Genomic DNA, 20,000 nt, shown 5'->3' on the forward strand with positions numbered 1-20,000 from the left:
CGGTCATCCCTGTTTTTCACTCGTTCTCCCTCCCCCCCCCCCTTGTCTCTTCCTCTTATTTTCTCCCTCCCTATTTTCTCTCTCAATTTCCTTTTCTTGCTGTCTCATCTCGAGTTCAAAGTGACTTTGTTTGGCTCGACTGTTCCTGTGCACTATTGCCAAAGCATGAAAAGACAATAGAACAAATGTAACAGTGGAGAACAGTCAACATCTATGGGCGGCTGCACGCACATACTGTAGTCACTGTGCAGCTTATTTGAAATGGACACTTTCTGAGAAACTAAGCTCGGTTAGTTAACCATGAGCCACTGCTGTGCAGATTGTTAAATGGTGAAATGCATGGGTCAACCATTCCTTTCTGTTATTCATTTATGTAAGCATTGCATGAAGTCCCTGTCCCATACAGTACTGTCTGAGGGCTGCAACAGAATTAGTCCAGTATTAGAGAGACCGTCTATCTCTTTTTGTCTCCTCCAACCCCCCCCCCCCCCCCTCTCTCTCTCTCTCTCTCCCTCTGTCACTCTGTACCTCCTCACCCTACCACCCACCCTCTCTGTTGGTGTTCTGGAGGCCTGTGGTCATGAGCACTGATCTCCTGTCCTCCTCCTCCTCACTCAGACAGCCGCCCAGTTTGACGTGGGGGTGGGGGTGGGGGGGCTGTACACACACACACACACACACACACACACACACACACACACACCCCACCCTGTCCTGCTCAGTAGAGCGCAGCGGTGGGCCTTCACTCCTGACAGCCCTGCGGTGCTGGCTGTGCCTGGACGGGCCTGGAGCTCTACCAAGTGTCCTCTCGTCCGCTAGAGCTGCCTGTCTGGGTCATTAGTGGTGGCCGAGGTGGCAGTGTCGGCACTAATGTGTGTGTGAGGATGGTCTTCATTAGTGTGTGTGTGTGTGTGTGTGTGTGTGTGTGTGTACGTGTGTGTGTGTGTCACAGAGTGAGAATGGAATACTGTTTTGCCAACCATTGCCATAACAGTGTCAGTTGAGGACACTCAAAATACTGCACACACACACACACACACACACACACACACACACACACACACACACACACACACACACACACACACACACACACACACACAGAGAGAGAGAGAGTGAGACATTGGATTAGTCAGTGAATGCAGCTTCTAGAGCCCCCAGAGTGTTAATAGCTAATAGCTTGTTGCATTAATGACCCCTCGAAACTCATCGCCTCTGGTCATGTGCTGTGTTATATGTGTCTGTTTATATGTGTTTGTGTGCGTGTGCGTGTTTGTGTATGTTTGCGTGTGTGTGTGTGTGAGTGTGTGTGTGTGTGTGTGTGTGTGTGTGTGTGTGTGTGTGTGTTCTGATCTTTCTTGGAAGTGGTTCTGATAGCAAAGAAAGTGTGAGTGGCGAAAAGACTCCAGTTGAGAGGGAGGGAACACATAATCACACACACTCGCACTTACACACAGGCACACACACACACACACACACACACACACACACACACACACCATCAAACACACATAAACACACACATACACACAAACACTCACACAAACACACCATTCACCCCTCCCCACACACACACACACCACCACCACACACACACACACACACACACATATTGAAAGCATTTGAGGGTGGTCAACATGCCAGCAAGCTTTGCGCTTTGCGTTCTGTGTTTATTTAGATTCAAGAGCACAGCTCACCACTGTGTCTCTCAGGCAGTCTCAGTCATTTCCCCTCGACTGCAAGAGCGACCGAGGGAGGGAGGAGAGAGAGAGAGAGAGATAGATCGATGAAAGAGATGGAAGACAGAATACTAACATTGCAGTCGAGAGAAGGAGACGGAGGCAGAGAAGTGGTATAGATGGAGTGGGATAGAGAGATATAAAGCGAGGGATAGAGAGAGAAAAGAGAGGGTTGGGAATACAGAATGAAAGCAGACTCTATGGACTTAGAAAAAAAAGAGAGGATATGGTGGCTTGCCATATAGCATGGCCACAGTGTGTTTGGCAAGCCTGTGCTTTACATTCACTCCCAGTGACAGTATAATAAGTAACTCTTTAAACATGACTTTGAACAGGGAGGTTTTAATGTATTATTTTATGCAGCCAGAGCTTTCCGGAAAGCGGGGGGCAGTTTGTGGAATGGAGGGAGGGAGGGAGGGACGCTGTGCGGCTCTCGCATCAAACGCAGCGGCCGGCCGGCAGCAGTGGGCAGAAATAGAGGGGCAGCGTGTGACCTCACCCTGTTGGAGGGGTGCACAGGGGATCTGGCATAGAGTTGGCACACACACACACACACACACACACACACACAGTCACACACACAAACATGCAGTGTAAATGTCAGGGCTGGCAGAAAAACATAGTTCAGACATACTAAAACACATTCGCTCCAGTCACACATGCTTGTAAACATGGACGCAAATATACAGTACACACACAAGCACACATGGTGTCCCACGAATACCCACCCATATAAATAGATTACTTAATAGAGCTCAAATGTGGCCTTTTCCACACAAACACTACCAATTTAATATTAGGGTTGCTCCATGTTCTAGGTGCATTTCATGAAGCCATTTCTAATGTTTGATATTGTTGTCATGTCATGCGCTTCTCTCTCTCTCTCTATCTCTCTCTCTCTCTCTCTCTCTCTCTCTCTCTCTCTCTCTCTATCATTCTCTCTCTCTCTCTTTCTCTCAGCTCCTGATTGAGATGATGGGCTCTACTGATGAAGTCCTGCAGGAGGCATCAGCTGGCTGTGTGGCCAACATCCGTCGTCTGGCTCTGGCCAATGAGAAGGCCCGCTACAGCTAAATCAGAGCCACAGCAATGAGCCAGAGAGAAAAACAAACAAAACAAAACAAGAGAACAGATACGTCTTGATGTTTTCTTTCGTCACTATCTAAATGTCTGAAACCCTTTCACTCACACACACATGCGCGCGCACACACACACACACACACACACACACACACACACACACACACTAATGGATAACCACATACTCAGGCATTTCAGAGATCAAATAATGTCTGTGTGTACATGTGTTTGTGTGTGACTGTGTTTTGTGTGTGTGTGTGTGTGTGTGTGTGTGTAACCTAATGGTAGGAAGTATTTACCCCCCACCCAAAAAGCTTTTAGTAATTATTTAATTTGGAAGTCAGTGCTGTGTCTCCCTCTTGTCGTGTCCCTGGCTTTGGCTGAGCCGTACTCCTCTCGTCACAGTGTCTAATTTAATCACAACAATAAAGCCTTTCTTGTCTTGTTTGTGTTCATGCCAAGCACAACTCTCTGTGTGTGTGTGTGTGTGTGTGTGTGTGTATGTGTGTGTGTGCACGCGTGCGCGCACATGTGTTTGTGTAGTGTGTGTGTGTGTGTTTTCATAGTGTGTGAGTGCTGCATATTTCATGGGCTGACATCTAAACAATAGCCACATCTGGCTGTCTTGTTTAGTATGAAACACAAACACACACACACACACACACAATTCAATACTTACTCCTTCACACACTTAGTCTCAACCACAGAGACAAACATGGCGGCAGAGATATATGCTCTTTATGTTACAACTTGTACACTGGCTCACCAACACCAAGAAATACATTTGCGAAATAAATTTGTATACACATGACGATCTGCAGTAGCACAAACTCTCAAATGCCATGTATTAGCTAACTGTGTGTGGGACTTCATTCCTCCCCCTTTGCTGAATAGTGAATCTACACAGACGGAGATATTCTCGTAAAATATGAAATGACTCCCATAAACTCAATCAGCGATGAGGTAAACACACTAGACAGTCAAATAATAAGACACGGCACAACAGAGGTCGCCCTTTGCACAACCAGTCTGAGTAAATATGAATTTCCTCATATAGTTTGCGCATAAAATCCCCCCCCCCCAGCCCCTTCACGATTATTCCAAAATATGTTGCGTTATTAGATGTAATTGCTGTACATAAATGCTGTTCTTCTGCGGACGTCCTTGTTAAGATGGCTCGTAAAGCGGGCAGAAAAGAACGAGCGCAAGGGGCAGGAGACCACCTCGACTCAATAAAAGAAAGAGCCGTCCAGCTCCTCCTCACTGCGCTGGGCATTCGAGCAGACCGCCGCATCCAGACCCAGAGCTCAGTGCTGCTATTGCACAAACAAATAAACCCCATCTACCCCCAGACCGACGCAGACACAGGATGGAAAGTAATACCCAGACAAGACTCTCGACACCTCCAACTCTTAGGTCATCTCTCTCTCTCTCTCTCTCTCCCTCCCTCTCGTTGCTACTTTCGTTCACCTCTCCAGTTCTAATGCTGTGTTCCAGACAGCTCGGACATTGGACTTCAGTTCTGACTTTGAACTCAGGGGAGATGGAATTGCCCCGAGTTTAGAAGTGGGAACTCTGCCGATCAGCTCTCAGCAAGCTATGCTGTCTTTGCTGTCTGAAGAAGACTTGGGGTGGGTTGCACCAAGTAAGGGATAACGGCCGCCGAGGTGTCCTGTTATACGGAATTAATGGACGAGGGCGAGGGGCAAAAAACTCCGCCCAAGTCCATTAATTCCGTATAACTGGACACACCTCGAAGGCCGTTATCCCGCTTATTACCCGGTTGCCACTGGAAACACGCGGTTCTGTTTAAAAAGAAGCTCACTAGTTCAGCTTGTTGTACAACTTTAGCATGGACAGTTAGCTTGTTTACAGTTGATTCCATTGTTGGGAAGCCTGCAACCAAAGATTCTAGAGCGCTGCAACCGTCGTCCTACTATGGTTGTTATAGTTACCATTCATAAGCATTGATATGGAACGGTGTCCTGTTATTCAGAATTAAAGGCCACCCGCCAGCCAATCAGAAAAGAGTATTTATTCTCTCCGGGTGATAACAAGGATTAAATTAATATTGGTTTAGGCCTAATCAAGGATTTGTAGATATAGGTTTAAATTTAATTTGAGCTCTGTTCATTTTAAGCATGGTTTAACAAATCCATGATGAAAACCTTAACCTGTGATTAAAGGAGCCGTATGTAAGAAAAATATTTCAATTAATCATAAAATGGCCCTGATATTTCACTAGACATGAAGAAATCATGTTCATTTCAAATACTTATATCACTGACAACAGTAGTCCGGCCAGGATATTGTCATTTAAAAAGTTGCAGCCCTCAAGTCAGGGGGGAGGGGGAGGGGATACACCGCTCTTCAGTATTTTGAAAGTGATTGCAGTACCAGTTTTGGCCACAATCTTACATATGGTTCCTTTAAAACCTTCACCGGTGGATTGTACCAACAAGTATTAAGTTTTAACCTGGATTAAATCAAAGTTTATCCATTAAACCTAGTTTAAAGATAATCAGGGCACTGCCATGTTTAATTGTGTACATGATTTTTAAATTTAATCTTATTACAGATTCCTTTTTGAATCAGTACCTCCTTGAAAATTCCTCATCATCATAAAACTCCATATAGGGTTGAGATTTGGAGATCTTATTTTATTTTGTGGGACTCGATATCCATCTAATATATGCAGCCATTTCAGAAATGTAAACCACTACCTCAGCAACAGGTTTAAAATGAATCCCTAACTGAAATTTAAATAATCTGTTTAAAGCAGTTGAACAGGATTAAAATAAATCCAGGTTTATGTGAACATTAAAACCTAGATTAAAAGGATGGTTTAATTGTAAACCTGATTACCTTTATACTAGGTTTAAAGTTTGGTGCAACTGGATTAATGGATAACCCTTGATTTAATCCAGGTTAAAACTTAATCCTTGTTGGTACAACCCACCCTTGGGCTTCCTTGGGAACTGAAGGCTCTTTAACGTGCATGACATGACAGAACAAACTCTTGCTAAGAGTTTAGCTAATTTAAGCTCAAAGGGGTCTAAACGACCTAGTGCTGATGAAGCAGTCATATTGTTTTCCAGGTTGGATCAAGGACCATCTGTCAATTAGGGGCATTACTGGTGTGTCTATGGTAAATAAAAAGGCCATGAATAACCTTTTTAGTGTATTTTGAGACCCTCGTCTGACAGGACAGGGAAGACTAACAGGAAGCAAGTGGGAGGGAGAGGAAAGGATGTCATCAGGAAATGAATCGTAGCCTACCTGGGTCCTCATGGGCACTTAGACCTGAATGTGGTCAGGATGCTGCGGGATGCGCTTAGGTGGGGATCCCATTAGCCAGCGGCAAGCAGCAGGTTTCCTATTGTTCTCTATGGTTCAGCAGCGGAATGGTGGCAACGCTGGCGTAACGTTAGCGTTGAACAAGCTGAGCGTTGAACTTGGTCCAACGTTCAAAGCGCGACGCGAGCATATTCAATTGTCAGTTAAGGCAAAACCGCTTGTGTTACCATAGGAACGAGGTAGCACTTCTTATGATCTGAGCATTGTGTTACGCTTGCCGCTGGCTAAGGTGATCCCCGCCTTGTGTCTTATGAGGGCTGGGCTCTCTGTGCTGGACCCTCAGAGATGGTAGCAGCTGGTGGTGAACAGCAGTTACTCCACAGCAAGAGACAGATCCGGGCCTTGTGGCTCCCAGAGAAGCTGCTGGACGGTGCTGACTGAAGATCCAGTTACCACAGACATGAGTGTCCAATCTAGGACGGGGGAAACTGGATCATCTGTCAATATACTGTAAACGGTCGCAGACACTTTTTGAGCCCTTGAATTGCTAGTTTGTAATGTCCGAGTAAAACATTACTTTTCTATTACACTCATGTCCGCTTCCCAGCATCCTCTTTATCCCACTAATTGTTTGGCACTGCTTCTGCTCTTAACACCTTGGAGATATCGACACTGCTCCAAGTATGACACATCCATCCTGATCAGCACAATGCTTTTATGAACATTTTGAAAACAGAGGGTTTGATATTTGACATGCTCTTGTATTACTGTTCTCTTTTTCTCAGGATTTGATAGATGACTTACAGTATGTTGAATGTTATAATGGCTTAAGCCGGGCAGACGCGCAGTTTATTTTTTTCAGTTGCATATCCCATGGCAGCTCGGACTCCTGTACGTTTAACTGCTTACACTGCAAGACAGCGGACAACATTTTTTGACATGCCAGAAATTCAGAGTGACTTGAATTGAGCGTTGTGAGCCTGCTCAACTATACAACAAACCGGACAGGAATTTGGCCAAACGTTTGTCAGATCCGGCTGATTTGGTGCTAAAATCATGTCAGAATTGCACAGTCCCTTGCCTAACTGAAAAATGCAAAAACGCTGTGAATGCAGGAAGAAAAGAAATTGTGAATAAATGACTTTGTTACTATTACAGATTAAAGATTTAGCCTGAAAAGAAAAAGAAAATAATTGCACAGTCCCTGCTTGGCATTAGGTACAGTAATGTAAAAGTTTGAATACTGGTATTATGTATTTTAACACTCTTTTATCTCTCTCTCTCTCTCTCCTCTTCTGGACACCACAGTGTGCTGGTGTTGATTAGGCCACAGGCTTAGCACCCTGCTCCGGAGGCCTGTGTCCCACCCTGGGGGGCTTTCAGCGTTAATATCGCTCTGATTCCATATCGCGAGGCCATGTAACATCAGACGCTGGTGGTTAGGACCCTTTGCACTTCTCAAACACGCACTAACCAACACCAGCTGAGAAGAGACAGAGAGAAAGGATTAGAGGGCGGGAGAAAGAGAGCTAGATCAAAAAAAGTCAAACGCGAGAAAGTTTTTCAGATTTACTTCGTGGAAAGAGGCACTCTGCCCAGTTGAAAAAAAGGGCATTTGGCCCTGGTTCTCTGTTGCCTCCATTCAAACCCAAATTAATGCTATTATATAATGAACAGCCCCCGCAGTCCTCCAAGAACAAACTGTTTGTCACTCTCCATCTTCCAGTCAGGATGTATCAGCTTGACAGAGAGCAGTAAACAGCTCGACTGCCAGAGTGTGTATTAGAAGTACGTTCCACAGATGATGCATCTAAGAGGAGTCTGCGCAACAGATTTGGTCCTGAGCTTGGCAAGACCCATACTATAGTTAGATGCCCTCTGGCTATCTGGCAAGATAGTATGGCAGTTTTTTTTCTGCTAGAAATTGCTGTGTTCAGCACCACCAAACAAGTCCAACTCCTTCCCATAGAAACATGGGGAATTGTAAACCATCCGTTCTCTCTTGTCTGCATGTAATATGAACTGATTTTCTCTGGATGTCTGGCTGCTTTGTGGAGGTCATCCGCAGCAGGGGTTAGGCACAGCTGACCTGAACAAATGTAGCATGTTCCCCTGAAGGACAGGAATTTATGAGGTGAGTCTGCCCCTCGTCATGTCTGGTCACTCTGAGTCGCCCTCTCTCTCTCTCTGGTCCAGTGATCTCCATGTTGTACTATTTATATCTTATAATCTATTGATGTAGAGTGATTCTTAAATTTAGTTCCTTCAAAATTGATTCTCTATTGAGAAATCCATAAAATAAAAAAAAGTATTGGGTCTTAAAAGTAATTCTCAGAAGAAGAGGCCGCTCATCCTGGCTGACATGCCGCATTCGTCAGCTGCCCAGGCTCTCCTCCACTGCTAGCCACACTGCTCGCATGAGAGCACCATTTACAGGTCAAAGGCCCACCGTTAGCACACAGATATACTGCTGCTCCGCTGGTTCTCAATGGCTTGTTAGTGGTTTGAGTTGAAAACCCCTTCGAGAGCCTGGAAGTGAGAAAAAAAAAAGAGAGAGAGTCATAGAATGGAAGGCATGAAATATTTACTGTGTATAAACACACAAGAGTTTTGTGTTTTCTTAATGCCTGTTCTGTCTGCACATGAATGGCATGTTCCATTTATCACCCACTCAAACACACATGCGCCACTACTCTCCTGGGTCTCCGCCTGCAGCCGAACGTTATTCCGAGAAAATTAGAGGCTTGTTCTCCACAAATCAGTCAAGGTAGCCATTACATTAAATCATTAAACACAAGCAGACGAGCACCCACTCAGCACACACATGAAAGGCACAGGCACTGCAAACTGTCCACAATACATTTTTCCACTCCACAAACGATGCAGTAGACTACTTGCCTAGTATTGCTTGGGACATTAACTGTATGCTATTAAGGTAAAGCTAAAAGCTCTAAAGATGATGGTCAACATGTACAATGTATGAGCATGTTGAATTACATGTATAAGGATGTGTGGGTGTATGTGTGTGTGTGTGTAACAAATGGAGAGAGTTAAAAAGTGTGTGTGCGTAAAAGTGAATGATGTGTGTCTGTGCAGAGTGTGAGAGTGTTGAATAATGCACAGAGATGTATGTGTGTGTGTTGTGTGTTCAGATTTCATGTGGTGAGGGATGAGCGTGTGTTTCTCGGCAGAGGACAGCAGCACAGCCGTGAAGCTGGAACCACAGTAGACATGTCACTCATCTCCTTCTGCTTGCTGTGTGGGGAGTGTTTGCAAGACTTGGCCAGACAACAAACACACACACATACAGCACGAGTACACACACACATGCAAACAGACGCATACATTCACACAGAGACTGGAATGATTATTTGCGCACACACACACACATACTGAAATATGCACACACACACACACGCGCGCGCGCGCGTTCACACAGAGACGGGATCTGGGTGATTGTTTTGTGAAATGAAAGTGGAGGGATCCCGCAACCCTGGAGGCGGTCCGGCTGAAGGATTTCATAAGGGAGCTAATGAGCAGTAAAAACGCCGTCCAGACATCAGAAGTGGCTTCGCCCGCTCCCAGGCAGCCTTTCACACACACACACACACACACACACACACACACAGAGAAGAGTACTGTGGTGAAGACATCACACACACACACATATGCACATGCATGCACACAAACACAAACTTCTGCAATAGGCTATGTCTACTTGTGCTCTCCCTGGTTCCAAATGTTTGCTGATACTCTTGTATCTAAGCCTCTCGCTAAACCCCAACATTCTCTTGGGTAGCCGAGCTGTTGCTCCTCATTATTTAGTCTCACTGGATACCCATATTAGGTTTCTCATTCCTGCAGAGTCAAGCACCCTCAAAAAGTAATATTCTCTCTCCATCTCCTTTTCTCTCTTTTTTCTGAAGTGGTTTCATTGTCGCAATACTTGACATTTGATTTCATAAAGTACATGGAGCGAGTCTGTGGCAAGAGAGCTGCTGTAGCTATAGATGCCCTTGAATGGCAGGTGTAAAATACATAATTTCAGTCTGTGTGTGTGTGTGTGTATGAGAGTGTTTGGATGTGAGTGTTTGTATGTGTGTGTCTGGATTTTGTTTAGTTGAAACAGGTTTATAGACTAATCAGACGTTGAAGCCACCTGTTGAGCTTGCCCAATAAAAGTGTCAGTTCCAATCCACCCAGTGATGATCTGCCTGTAGCCTGTAAAGACGTGCTATTTTGTGTTTTTTAAAAGAGGAAATGCAGACGTCTAGACAGAAAGGCTTTTGCTCTCGTAGGCTACTGTGCGTGTTGACGGGCCAGTGACAGATGCCAATGATGTCTTCTATCGTTGTGTTTTATGAAAGATGTGTGGGGCTCTTTGATTGGGTCTTCTGGTCCTCATTATGATGTCATCATCGGGCTTGATTAATGGATATGTGTGCTCCTACTGTTGGGCAGATGGAAGGCACACAGGCACACACTTTCATAAAGACAGCCATTCAAATAGTTACACACACACACACACACACATTTCAGAATAGTATAGATCATATAGGACAGCATGTTTACAAGGTATGAGTACTGTATATGTTTACATACTACACACACGCAGCACAGATCTGCAAAGTTCCACAATATGGTGTCTACGGTGACGTAATTCCATATATGTGGATACACAAAAGGTATAAACAAAGGAGATGACAGCATACAGGATATGTGCACACACACACACACACACACACACGTACATCTGTGAGCCAGAAGTTGACCAAGCGTGTTCTTCGCTGTACCTCATTTGGGTTGCGAACGTGTGAAGGCCCGGTGGCTCCAGACCAAGAGTGATTTTATTCCTCAATTCTCCTCTGCACTTCAGCACAGGAGGGATGACCGGAGAGGGGGAGAGAGAGGGAGGAGGTAACTGCATTACAAAGCAGATGACCAGGCTTCAGGTTTTTGTGCAAATACACCTCACTGTTGGTAGTTATCTTTGTCTAGAAGTGAAAATATGCTGATGCCCGTCACTTTATGACTTACTGGTGTGCTTGCTGTAACTATGTTTTATTTTGACAAATATGTCAATGTTACAAGGATGTGTGCATCCAATGTTATAAGGACGGGTGTGTGTGTCATTTCCCTCTCTCTTATGGAAATGGCCGCATCAACAACTTTTTTGATGGTCCAAAGCCTTTTTGGCATTAATAACTAACTAGTGATATTTACTGAGACACAATGGGGTCTTTGCACATATGATGAAATGAAAGGACTAATTCACTTTTAAGAGTTTTCCTTCAATAGTGCAAAATATTGTAAAGAAATGGAAAGTGGAAAGAAGACACTACATCCAATTTTCCAACGCTAATGGTCACAATATCCTTGTTGACTGCTTGTTGTTTACTGCATGTAAAAAGCATGACATAATCATTTGCACCCTAACAACGGTAATGTAGAGGCTTCTTGGTTGGTCAGCAATAGTGGCAACAAACCAAACTGGTCTTTTTCTGGCCTTGGACACAGAGCTGTTAAGGAGAAGCATGTGTGGCTTCATATGGCATTGAAGACAAACGACAAAATAGGCCACCTCTGTGTGTCAGTAGACTACCATAATTAAAAGCTCTTCTCGGATAAGGTTCTCCTGTTGCTCTTGATATATATTTTATTATAGGCATAATTCTTATGATCATAAATAGCTGTGGGGTGTGCACACAGATCACAGGCCAGAATGGGCCACTCCAAATACAGAAACCCATATTAGTCACTCACATCCCCGAGGAAGTAGCCCACGCAGAGCGATAACACCGTGCCAACAGCGCCAGGGGCCAAGGATGCAGGCAGGGGCCAAAGACGCTTGCGGGGCCAAACATCGGCCACCCAACCCAACCCAACCGAAGCGATCAGACCCGGCTCAGCTCAGAGACCGGCCCCAGCCCAGCAGCTGCTTCAGACAGCCGTGCATATTTTTAGAATGTTTTTTTTTTTTATTATTCCACTCCTTAGAAAAACAGAGTGAATGGGAGCACTGCGCTGAACACATATTATTTGCTGAGAGCGTCTCTGTGGCAGAACTGAAGGCCACTAATGACACCAGCCTCTGCTCAGTGAAATAGCTTCCAGTGTGTGTGTGTGTCTACATATGGAAAGTAAAAAGTGTGTAGTAGCATTTCTCTCTCCCTCTCTGATTTGTGCCCCAAATGTTTAAGGTAATATGAAAAGCACTTTAATCACAGAATCCAATAGGTGTAATTGTTGGTCCTCTAGTGGAGTGCTCATATTTTCCAGGGGACCAATGATTTGAGTTCATTTGTCTGTGGCTTTTGTAACGCGGCCTTGCAGTGTAGATCTCGGTGAGTAGAAAAATACACACACACCCACATGCTGGTTAACCCACATGGGACCCAGAACTGGTGTGAAAACGTCACTTTAAATAAGAGGGCCATTAGAGCTGCCACTGAAATGAATTTGGGCTTTTAATGAGATGAGGTGTAGACATAATCGTAATTTCTTGCAATTGTTAGCCTTTGACCCTGTGTGTGTGTGTGAGAAAGGCAATGTTTTTTTTTCTCTTCCATTTTCTCTTACATTACTGTAGCAAGCCAATATAATTTGTTGTTAATAGCTGAGGCTGCCAAAAGCAGTCAACACACACACAACCACACATGAAAATTCCCAGATCCTGTGTGTGTATATGTGTGTATGTATGTTTATGTGAGACATCTTGTGTTGTCATCAGACTCTGGTTTTCTTGCGTCTGTGTCTGGTAAAGTGGTATTTTATTTATCACATAAACAGCAAATTGTCATTTTATGCAGTGGACATAAAACAACAAACCCAGATCTGTTCCCTGCTCCCACTGCTCAAACTGACAGAGAGAGAGAAAGAGAGAGAGTGAGACAGAGAAATACTAAGGAATAAAAATGTGAGTCCTAATTGTGTACCCTCCAGCCACTGTACATTCAATCAGCTCAGACTCATCAGCAATCAAGAGAATTAAACAATAAGTGTTCCTCTGCCAACCCAAATGTGCAGGTAATGATGATGGTACTACATGTTGGTCAATCTGGCTAGGGTTAGTATATATATTACACCTCAAAAATAGACATAAAACCAACATGGGTTTCTGTGTGTTTCACAGTCTCTCTCTCTCTCTCTCTCTCTCTCTCTCTCTCTCTCTTTCTCTCTCTCTCTCTCTCTCTCTCTCTCTCTCTTTATCTCTCCCTGTGTGTGTATGTGTGTGTGGCATTTGACAGGAGCCAGAAAAAAAGTGTGTGGTGGTGAGAGCTTGTCTGAACAGTTAGTAAAGGGCTCACAAGACATAAAAGACATATTACCCTTGAGAGGTTGACAAGATAAGGTAACAAAGAACAGTGCAAGGTTTTTTCTCGATGAAAGCTACAGCTACTGTGTGTGTGTGTGTGTGTGTGTGTGTGTGAGAGAGAGAGAGAGACAGAGAGAAAAAAAGAGAGAGAGAGTGCTGATTGAAGTAGAACAGATGTAGAGGTCTCTTCTGAGTGCTCAACTCTTCAGTGAGCCCCTCTTCTCCTTGAGCCACTGCGCTAGCCGTCCAAAGCACTTCTCGATGCTCATAAATTTCAGCACATACTCTCAGACACACACACACACAAACATTCCAACCACATAGCGAGACAGGGGAACTAAACCATACAGATATATAGGTATACATCAGTCTAGTTCTCACACACATTTATATTGTAGGCTACAATGCTACGCTGGTACAGAAAATGAAGGGAAGCTGAATGAACTTGAGCTGTCTGCACTAAATGTTTACTGTCGTGTTAATTGTGTGAGAAAATAACCATTTTAAATACCCCCATAGCTGATATCTGCATTTGATTTATCCAGGGAAAACTTGGCATCCTATCTTGAAAGAAAAAAAAGTTCATGTGGAATAAAATCGAATGACTCATGCAGCGTCCGGGAGCGTTGGTTCATTAAATAGGCAAAAATAAACACAAATAAAAACAAACACGTTCATTACACAGGGTTTAAAAGTTACAGATGGGCCCGTTCTGCAAAGTCATGCGCCTTGCAATCACTACCCTGGATAAAGCCGAGAGTAGACCGACAAGCGGTGTAATTTGGGTAAATGAGAGGGTAGGACACCAGAAGCTTATCAATGCTCTGTTCCTCCGCACGCTATAGTGTTCAAGATTAAACATTGCGCTCGCGTTCGATGTAATTAATTGGATTTAAATTGGTTCATAGTGGTGTTTTCACTCTACGGGAATAGAATTTAATTTCACCCTTGGTGGACGACTTGGGGTAAAAATCTAGCATGGGGCAGAACCGGTTGTGCTGTTGATGGGTTTAGTGTTCCGCTTGCAAAGGTCAAGTCAATAAATGCTAGTCTGGTCCCATTTCCGTTCTATTTCAGAGAACATACATGTAAAAGGGAATTATGTAGATTTGCAGTCTAACATCAACTGCACATTGCACAAAAATTGCCAATCCTGTGAAGGTGGCATATGCATCCAATGAAATCGTCTGAGATGCAGACTAATAGGCTAAAACTGACAAGAAGTGAAACACATAGGCTATTAACACGAGTGAATGTAGGTCTACCCAAATATTCGGGTAGTCTGTTATCAGATTTGTTATAATAATGTGTTTGGGTTATTGCTTTTCAATGCAGAAATATAATTCGATAATAAGAGCTTCATGAAAGTTCTGCACTGATGTAGGCTATTCTACCTGTCTCATTTTGCCACCTGTCAGTTTCACGGAGAGTAAAATCATGCACCCCCTGCACGCAGACTTGAACAAAAACGATCGAATCCGACTTTGTGCAAACATATCAACTTATCAACATGCTGCCTTGGGCACATGGGAACGATCCAGACGGAAGGCTGCTGCGCGCGCCGTCTCCCAGTAGCCTCCCCCGGGCACGCCGCGGAACCGGCATACTGCATTCACCCTATGTTCGCAAACTTAGCCACTGTGCTAGGAAACATGAGAAGGGTGTTGTATTCACGTTCCGGGGCCCTGCTCGCCTGTGCCGTTGAATAAAGCTGCGAGGCGAGCGTGATGCGTGCGGTTTGCGCTCCAGAGTTGAGGACGGGAATATGTAAACGGGGAATGGGCTATTGGCAACGGGACTGCTCACTACAGTCACGCAGGACGGGTGCTTGACAGGTAACATGGAGCCATTTATTTCTAATGCAGTTACGTGTTGATTCTTTACGTCAGATGAAGAGATAGTGTCCGCTTCCATTTTTACAAAATGTTTGTAAGACGCTGAATTTGGTGTTGCGATTTGATGGCTGTTCAGTTCTGAACCCCTAACTGGAATTACGCCTGCTGTAAACGATACTGTTCGGGTAGTCTACTTGACGGGTGGCCGGTCAAGTGTCAGTGTTTTTGTAAGTCTGTTAAATTGGTTTAAAAGATAGTTTTTGATGGTGAGGACCAAATGAAATATGTACTTCATCAAACACGAAGCGTTTCTAAATATTCGTGTAACAAGGTGGATAGGCGACCGCTTCGGTCATTTGAACTTCTACGGTAGAACCTGACGTGCATGTATTTTTGGTAACTGCCAAATCCAAATCACTAAAGCAGTCATATGGAAAGAAACTCAGGATATTACTTCATTCTCCTCTTCCTTTTACGCAATTCCAGTTGTTTGCTGTTGTTGTGATTTAAGCTACTTGTACTGCTGCCTATAGTTGGTCACATTTTAGTAACCACTGCAGTTACCCAGGAGGATTCGGTACTGATTAAATGAACCTTGGCCCGTGAATAACCTACAACACATGTGTCTAAAAGCTGTCCCACTAGATGGTCGCTGCGTCAGTATGTTGTTTTGATACAAGACTCGCGCTGTTTATTTTATGAATCTGTCATCCCAATGATAATAAACTCCTCGCTCCGCTCCTCCGAGTGATGAGCTCACGACTGTCCGTCAGTGGCCCCGCTGTGTACGCGTGATTAAAGGGCATGCCTGTGTGATTATTCTAAAAACATACACAAACATCTTGTCCTCTGTTCGCTTTCACAGGAGAGACAAGGAAGCCGGACGGTCTGCAGCGGCTTCAGAGAGCGGAGCGGCCACGCGCCCCATAGCCCTTTGATTCCCCCACGCAAGACGGAGCGCGTGAGGAATACGGCACCAAAGATGAACACGATTGTGTTCAACAAACTTAGCAATCAGGTTCTGTTCGAGGAGAAAGCCAAGGAGGTGGAGAGGAGCAGCAGGAATTATTTGGAAGTGATCGATGGACAGCACGCAGATCTTCTCTCGGGCAACCCCGCAATCAAAGACAGCTCAGCCATCCGCCACCGGCGCGCGGGGTACGTGTTTTCTGACGTCTTTATTAAATCCAGAAGTCGTACGTGGGCTGGCATGTGAAATGGGTGAAAATGCTACTGGACTGAAAATGACTCGCAGAACTTTGGATTGGTGAATTGGTGGAAAGCGAATGCTTGTTTTGGGTAGGCTAGTCATTTTAGAGGCTTAACACGCAATAAACTTCAAGCAACGTAATTACAGCTAATCGCAAAATATTTGGAGAAACAGAAAAATATAGCTTCTCCTACAAAGTGTGACCCAAACTAAACTCCAACGGAAAAGTATGCTTTATTTTTCAAAAGACTCATTATGGATAATGTAGCGCGACACATCTGTCGGAATTAATTATGTAAGCGTCAATTTCACTCTGACAGGCTAGTCTGCATTATTTTATTGTTTCTTTTTCCCCCCAAACGTCGGTGTAATTTCGCCCTGTGTTCTCAATAAATACGGTATGTTATGTTCGTGAACTGAGGTTTGAGCATATGGTTTGAGTTTAAATGCAAGTATATTTTTTCGGCCAATAGTTGTAATGTGACCTTAATTTTTAAAAAAGGGGAATCACAGGAAATTAATATTTACCACTCAATTTGAACACTTTAATGTTGATGTTTTTAGATAGACTAATCTTCAAGATTATAATCTAGGTTCTGCGTGTTCGGTAGCGTGTTTCAAACTGCTCCCGGTCTGTTTCCAATAAATAAGCATGTCCTTTAACTTGATGTGTGGTCCAGTCAATCACGGATATTTTTGTAAAGACTGGGCAGAAAAGGATTCATATCCCCCGCGTTCCCCAACCTTTCGTCCCTCGCGAGCAGCACCTCGGGCTGTTTACGGTTAGCACGCATTTTATTTGCTGACAGCACAGTAGTGCCTTATGCGGGCGTCTACATCAGTCCAGTGCGCTGGTGACTGGTACTGTTGAAACACGAGTCTGCTCGTGCAAACATCCTCCGCTCTGGGGCGCGTCTGCGCGCGGGTTATTGAAGCGCTCCGGGTGTCGGGAAAGTGAGACAGAGGCATAACACACTGACCCTCGCAGGCTAATGAAGAATATTAATGTAAATAACGAGGTGTGCGTCGCCCAAACTTCGAACAGGGAGCAGAAATGTTCTGTAGGTTGTCTACACAGATATGGGTTACAAGGAAAATATTTGCCGAACACGAGCCTCGGGCGGGCTCGGGGTTTTGCATGGGAAACACATTACATGTGCAGGGAGCTCTCCGTGGAAGATAAGAGCGCACTATCACGGCTCCACACTGACCCCTGCAGGGACAAGTACATGAGATTGCTCTCAGAGGCAAGACCATGATTCAGAGCAAGAAGGATGCATATGGACAATATTGTGTGTGTGTGTGTTTTTGAAAAAAAAAAAAGCCTTCTGTAGGCCTACAGAGGATTCGTGTCAGCCTCTGAAGAGGCCTTTAACCTGACCCAATAAGAGGGCCTGCGCCGCAGACGGGGGAGAGAGCTCGTTTGAGAGTCCTCAAGGCGTGGGTGTGAAATTGAATGTTGTTATTTGTTTAATTGCGCCCTTTTCGTGCTTTGCGGTGGGAAAGAAAACACGTAGGTTGTTAAAACGCCTCTGTTCGAGTTCTCCTCGGGTCTCGAGCTCAATTACAGCGCAGTTAGGCAGCGGAATTACACTTCTCAGTCCGTTTCACGACTCATGAACCCGACCATTCTCAAGCAGCTGAGGTGGCTGTTTGTTCACACGTATCCATGCCTCAGATCCATCTACAACAACTCTCCCCTCTCTCGTAGCCGATACAAAGACATAGTTTGTTCTTCACTAATGCGGTAATTTCTTCATTCATAGTTTGAAGCAAAAAACGCTCACGCTTTTAATTATCAACCACACACATTTTAATAGTAAGGTAATCATATTTTAAAGAAACCATCTCTTCTATCTATTCTATCTCTTCTAAATATAATTTTGTTTGTGTATGTTGAGTTCAGCCTGCTTTTTACACTAAAATGCCTAAATTTAGGTTGAAATTGGAGGGGGCATGTGGTTTGATAGATTCTATAGATTCCAGGTCCCATTGATGCTCTACATTATGTGAATTAACATGTTGATTCAGGAAATGTAATCATACCACTGAGCAGGACAAAACTGCCTCACTGATGAAAGGTGTCTAGCAACCAGCTGGTCACGCTACTTTAAATGAAAATACATTTTGGCATGTTTTGTTGTTATGTCTCCATGGATATTCAATATTTTATTAAATATTTTTCAATGTGCAGGGCGTCGTCGATTTGTGCAATATTCATTAAGTCTTCACCAAAACGAAGGAAAAAATAGGCTATGGGATGAAAATATGAAACTCTTTATGGTTAACACACTGTAAAAATAGCCTTTGGTATTTAACAGTTATATAAACAATTTATTTGTCACATTCCAACTCTGTAATAATAATTTCTTAAGGCGGATTGTATTGTAGGCCCACTTCAGGTCATAAATAATGCTGCAATGCAATGTCAGTTGCATGCATGGTGATGCTTTCTCTATCTCCTGCCTACAGGTCCCGTCAGAACGGCGGAAAGGTCCGACACAAGCGGCAAGCACTGCAGGATATGGCCCGACCTCTGAAACAGTGGCTGTACAAACACAGGGACAACCCGTACCCCACCAAAACAGAGAAAATCCTCCTGGCCCTGGGCTCACAGATGACTCTGGTCCAGGTAATGACACCTACACACAGCGCTGCCTCTCAAGAATGTGTGTGTCTTCCACGGTGTCCTTGTCCAGTTTCTCCAAATGGTATAAGGCAGCATATTTCAAATGATGGTTCTCCCTGTGTGGTTAAAATTGTTGTGGGACTGGAGAAAAGCGATCATTTGTCTGCGTGCATTTATACTGTTGCTGCAGGCCTCTGTAAACAAAACAGTTAACAGGCCGAACATAGGCCCTTCAGCATTGGACTGTTTGTTGCAGAGTAGTTTGAGAGTTAATTAGTAGCCATGATTGTTGTGCTCAACGCTAGTGATTGCATGTTTGGAGTGGAGTCTTTTAAGTGGTTTGGGCTGGTTGCTGGGGTGAGGCTGCTGACACCACCAGAGGCTGTGAGGAGGCAAGTGCCGCCGTTTGACATGTTAGTCAGCGTATGCGTTGTGCGGGCCAACCAGGAGCTATCCCAGGGTTTTTAGATGGAGTGAGAGTCTGTCTGAGACGATGAACGTGTGTGTAACGGTGATCTGTGAGGATACACTGATGCATGATTTATCGTTGGCCAGCTAGCTTGCACCTACAGAGAGGAATCAGACTGCACAGAAACTATTCTGTATTTCTCTCTCTCTCTCGCTCTCTTTCTCTCTCTCCCTCTCTCTTGGCTTTAGTGTGTTTTTGTACATGTGTGTGTGTGTGTGTGTGTGTGTGTGTGTGTGTGTGTGTGTGTGTGTGTGTGTGTGTGTGTGTGTGTGTGTGTGTGTGTGTGTGTGTGTGTGTGAGAGAGAGAGAGAAACAGAAAGAGAGAGAATTTGAGAAATAATAGGAGAGAGAGTGTGTGTGTGTGTGTGTGTGTGTGTGTGTGTGTGTGTGTGTGTGTGTGTGTGTGTGTGTGTGTTTCTGCAAGAG

General features: G+C 44.4%; 2 protein-coding genes across 2 annotated transcripts in view; both read left to right on the forward strand.

The window, feature by feature from the left end:
- The window catches only part of odad2 (outer dynein arm docking complex subunit 2), a 59,428-nt gene extending 56,615 nt beyond the window's left edge, over positions 1-2,813 (forward strand). Inside the window, exon 11 of the mRNA XM_076291296.1 lies at positions 2,700-2,813. Within this exon, the coding sequence (XP_076147411.1) occupies positions 2,700-2,813 (114 nt within the window). The remainder of the gene's footprint in view (positions 1-2,699) is intronic.
- A 12,364-nt stretch (positions 2,814-15,177) lies between these two features.
- mkxa (mohawk homeobox a) overlaps positions 15,178-20,000 on the forward strand; it is a 29,995-nt gene continuing 25,172 nt past the window's right edge. The window contains exons 1-3 of the mRNA XM_076291297.1: positions 15,178-15,266; positions 16,132-16,424; positions 18,949-19,108. Of these exons, the coding sequence (XP_076147412.1) occupies positions 16,249-16,424; positions 18,949-19,108 (336 nt within the window). The 5' untranslated portion in view covers positions 15,178-15,266; positions 16,132-16,248. The remainder of the gene's footprint in view (positions 15,267-16,131; positions 16,425-18,948; positions 19,109-20,000) is intronic.

This window comes from Alosa pseudoharengus, unplaced genomic scaffold (genome assembly GCF_046254945.1).
Source record: "Alosa pseudoharengus isolate Yale_2024_CS ecotype anadromous, Long Island Sound unplaced genomic scaffold, YU_APseudo_1.1 YU_APseudo_1.1_scf_18, whole genome shotgun sequence".
In the NCBI taxonomy this organism is placed as follows: Eukaryota; Metazoa; Chordata; class Actinopteri; order Clupeiformes; family Clupeidae; genus Alosa; species Alosa pseudoharengus.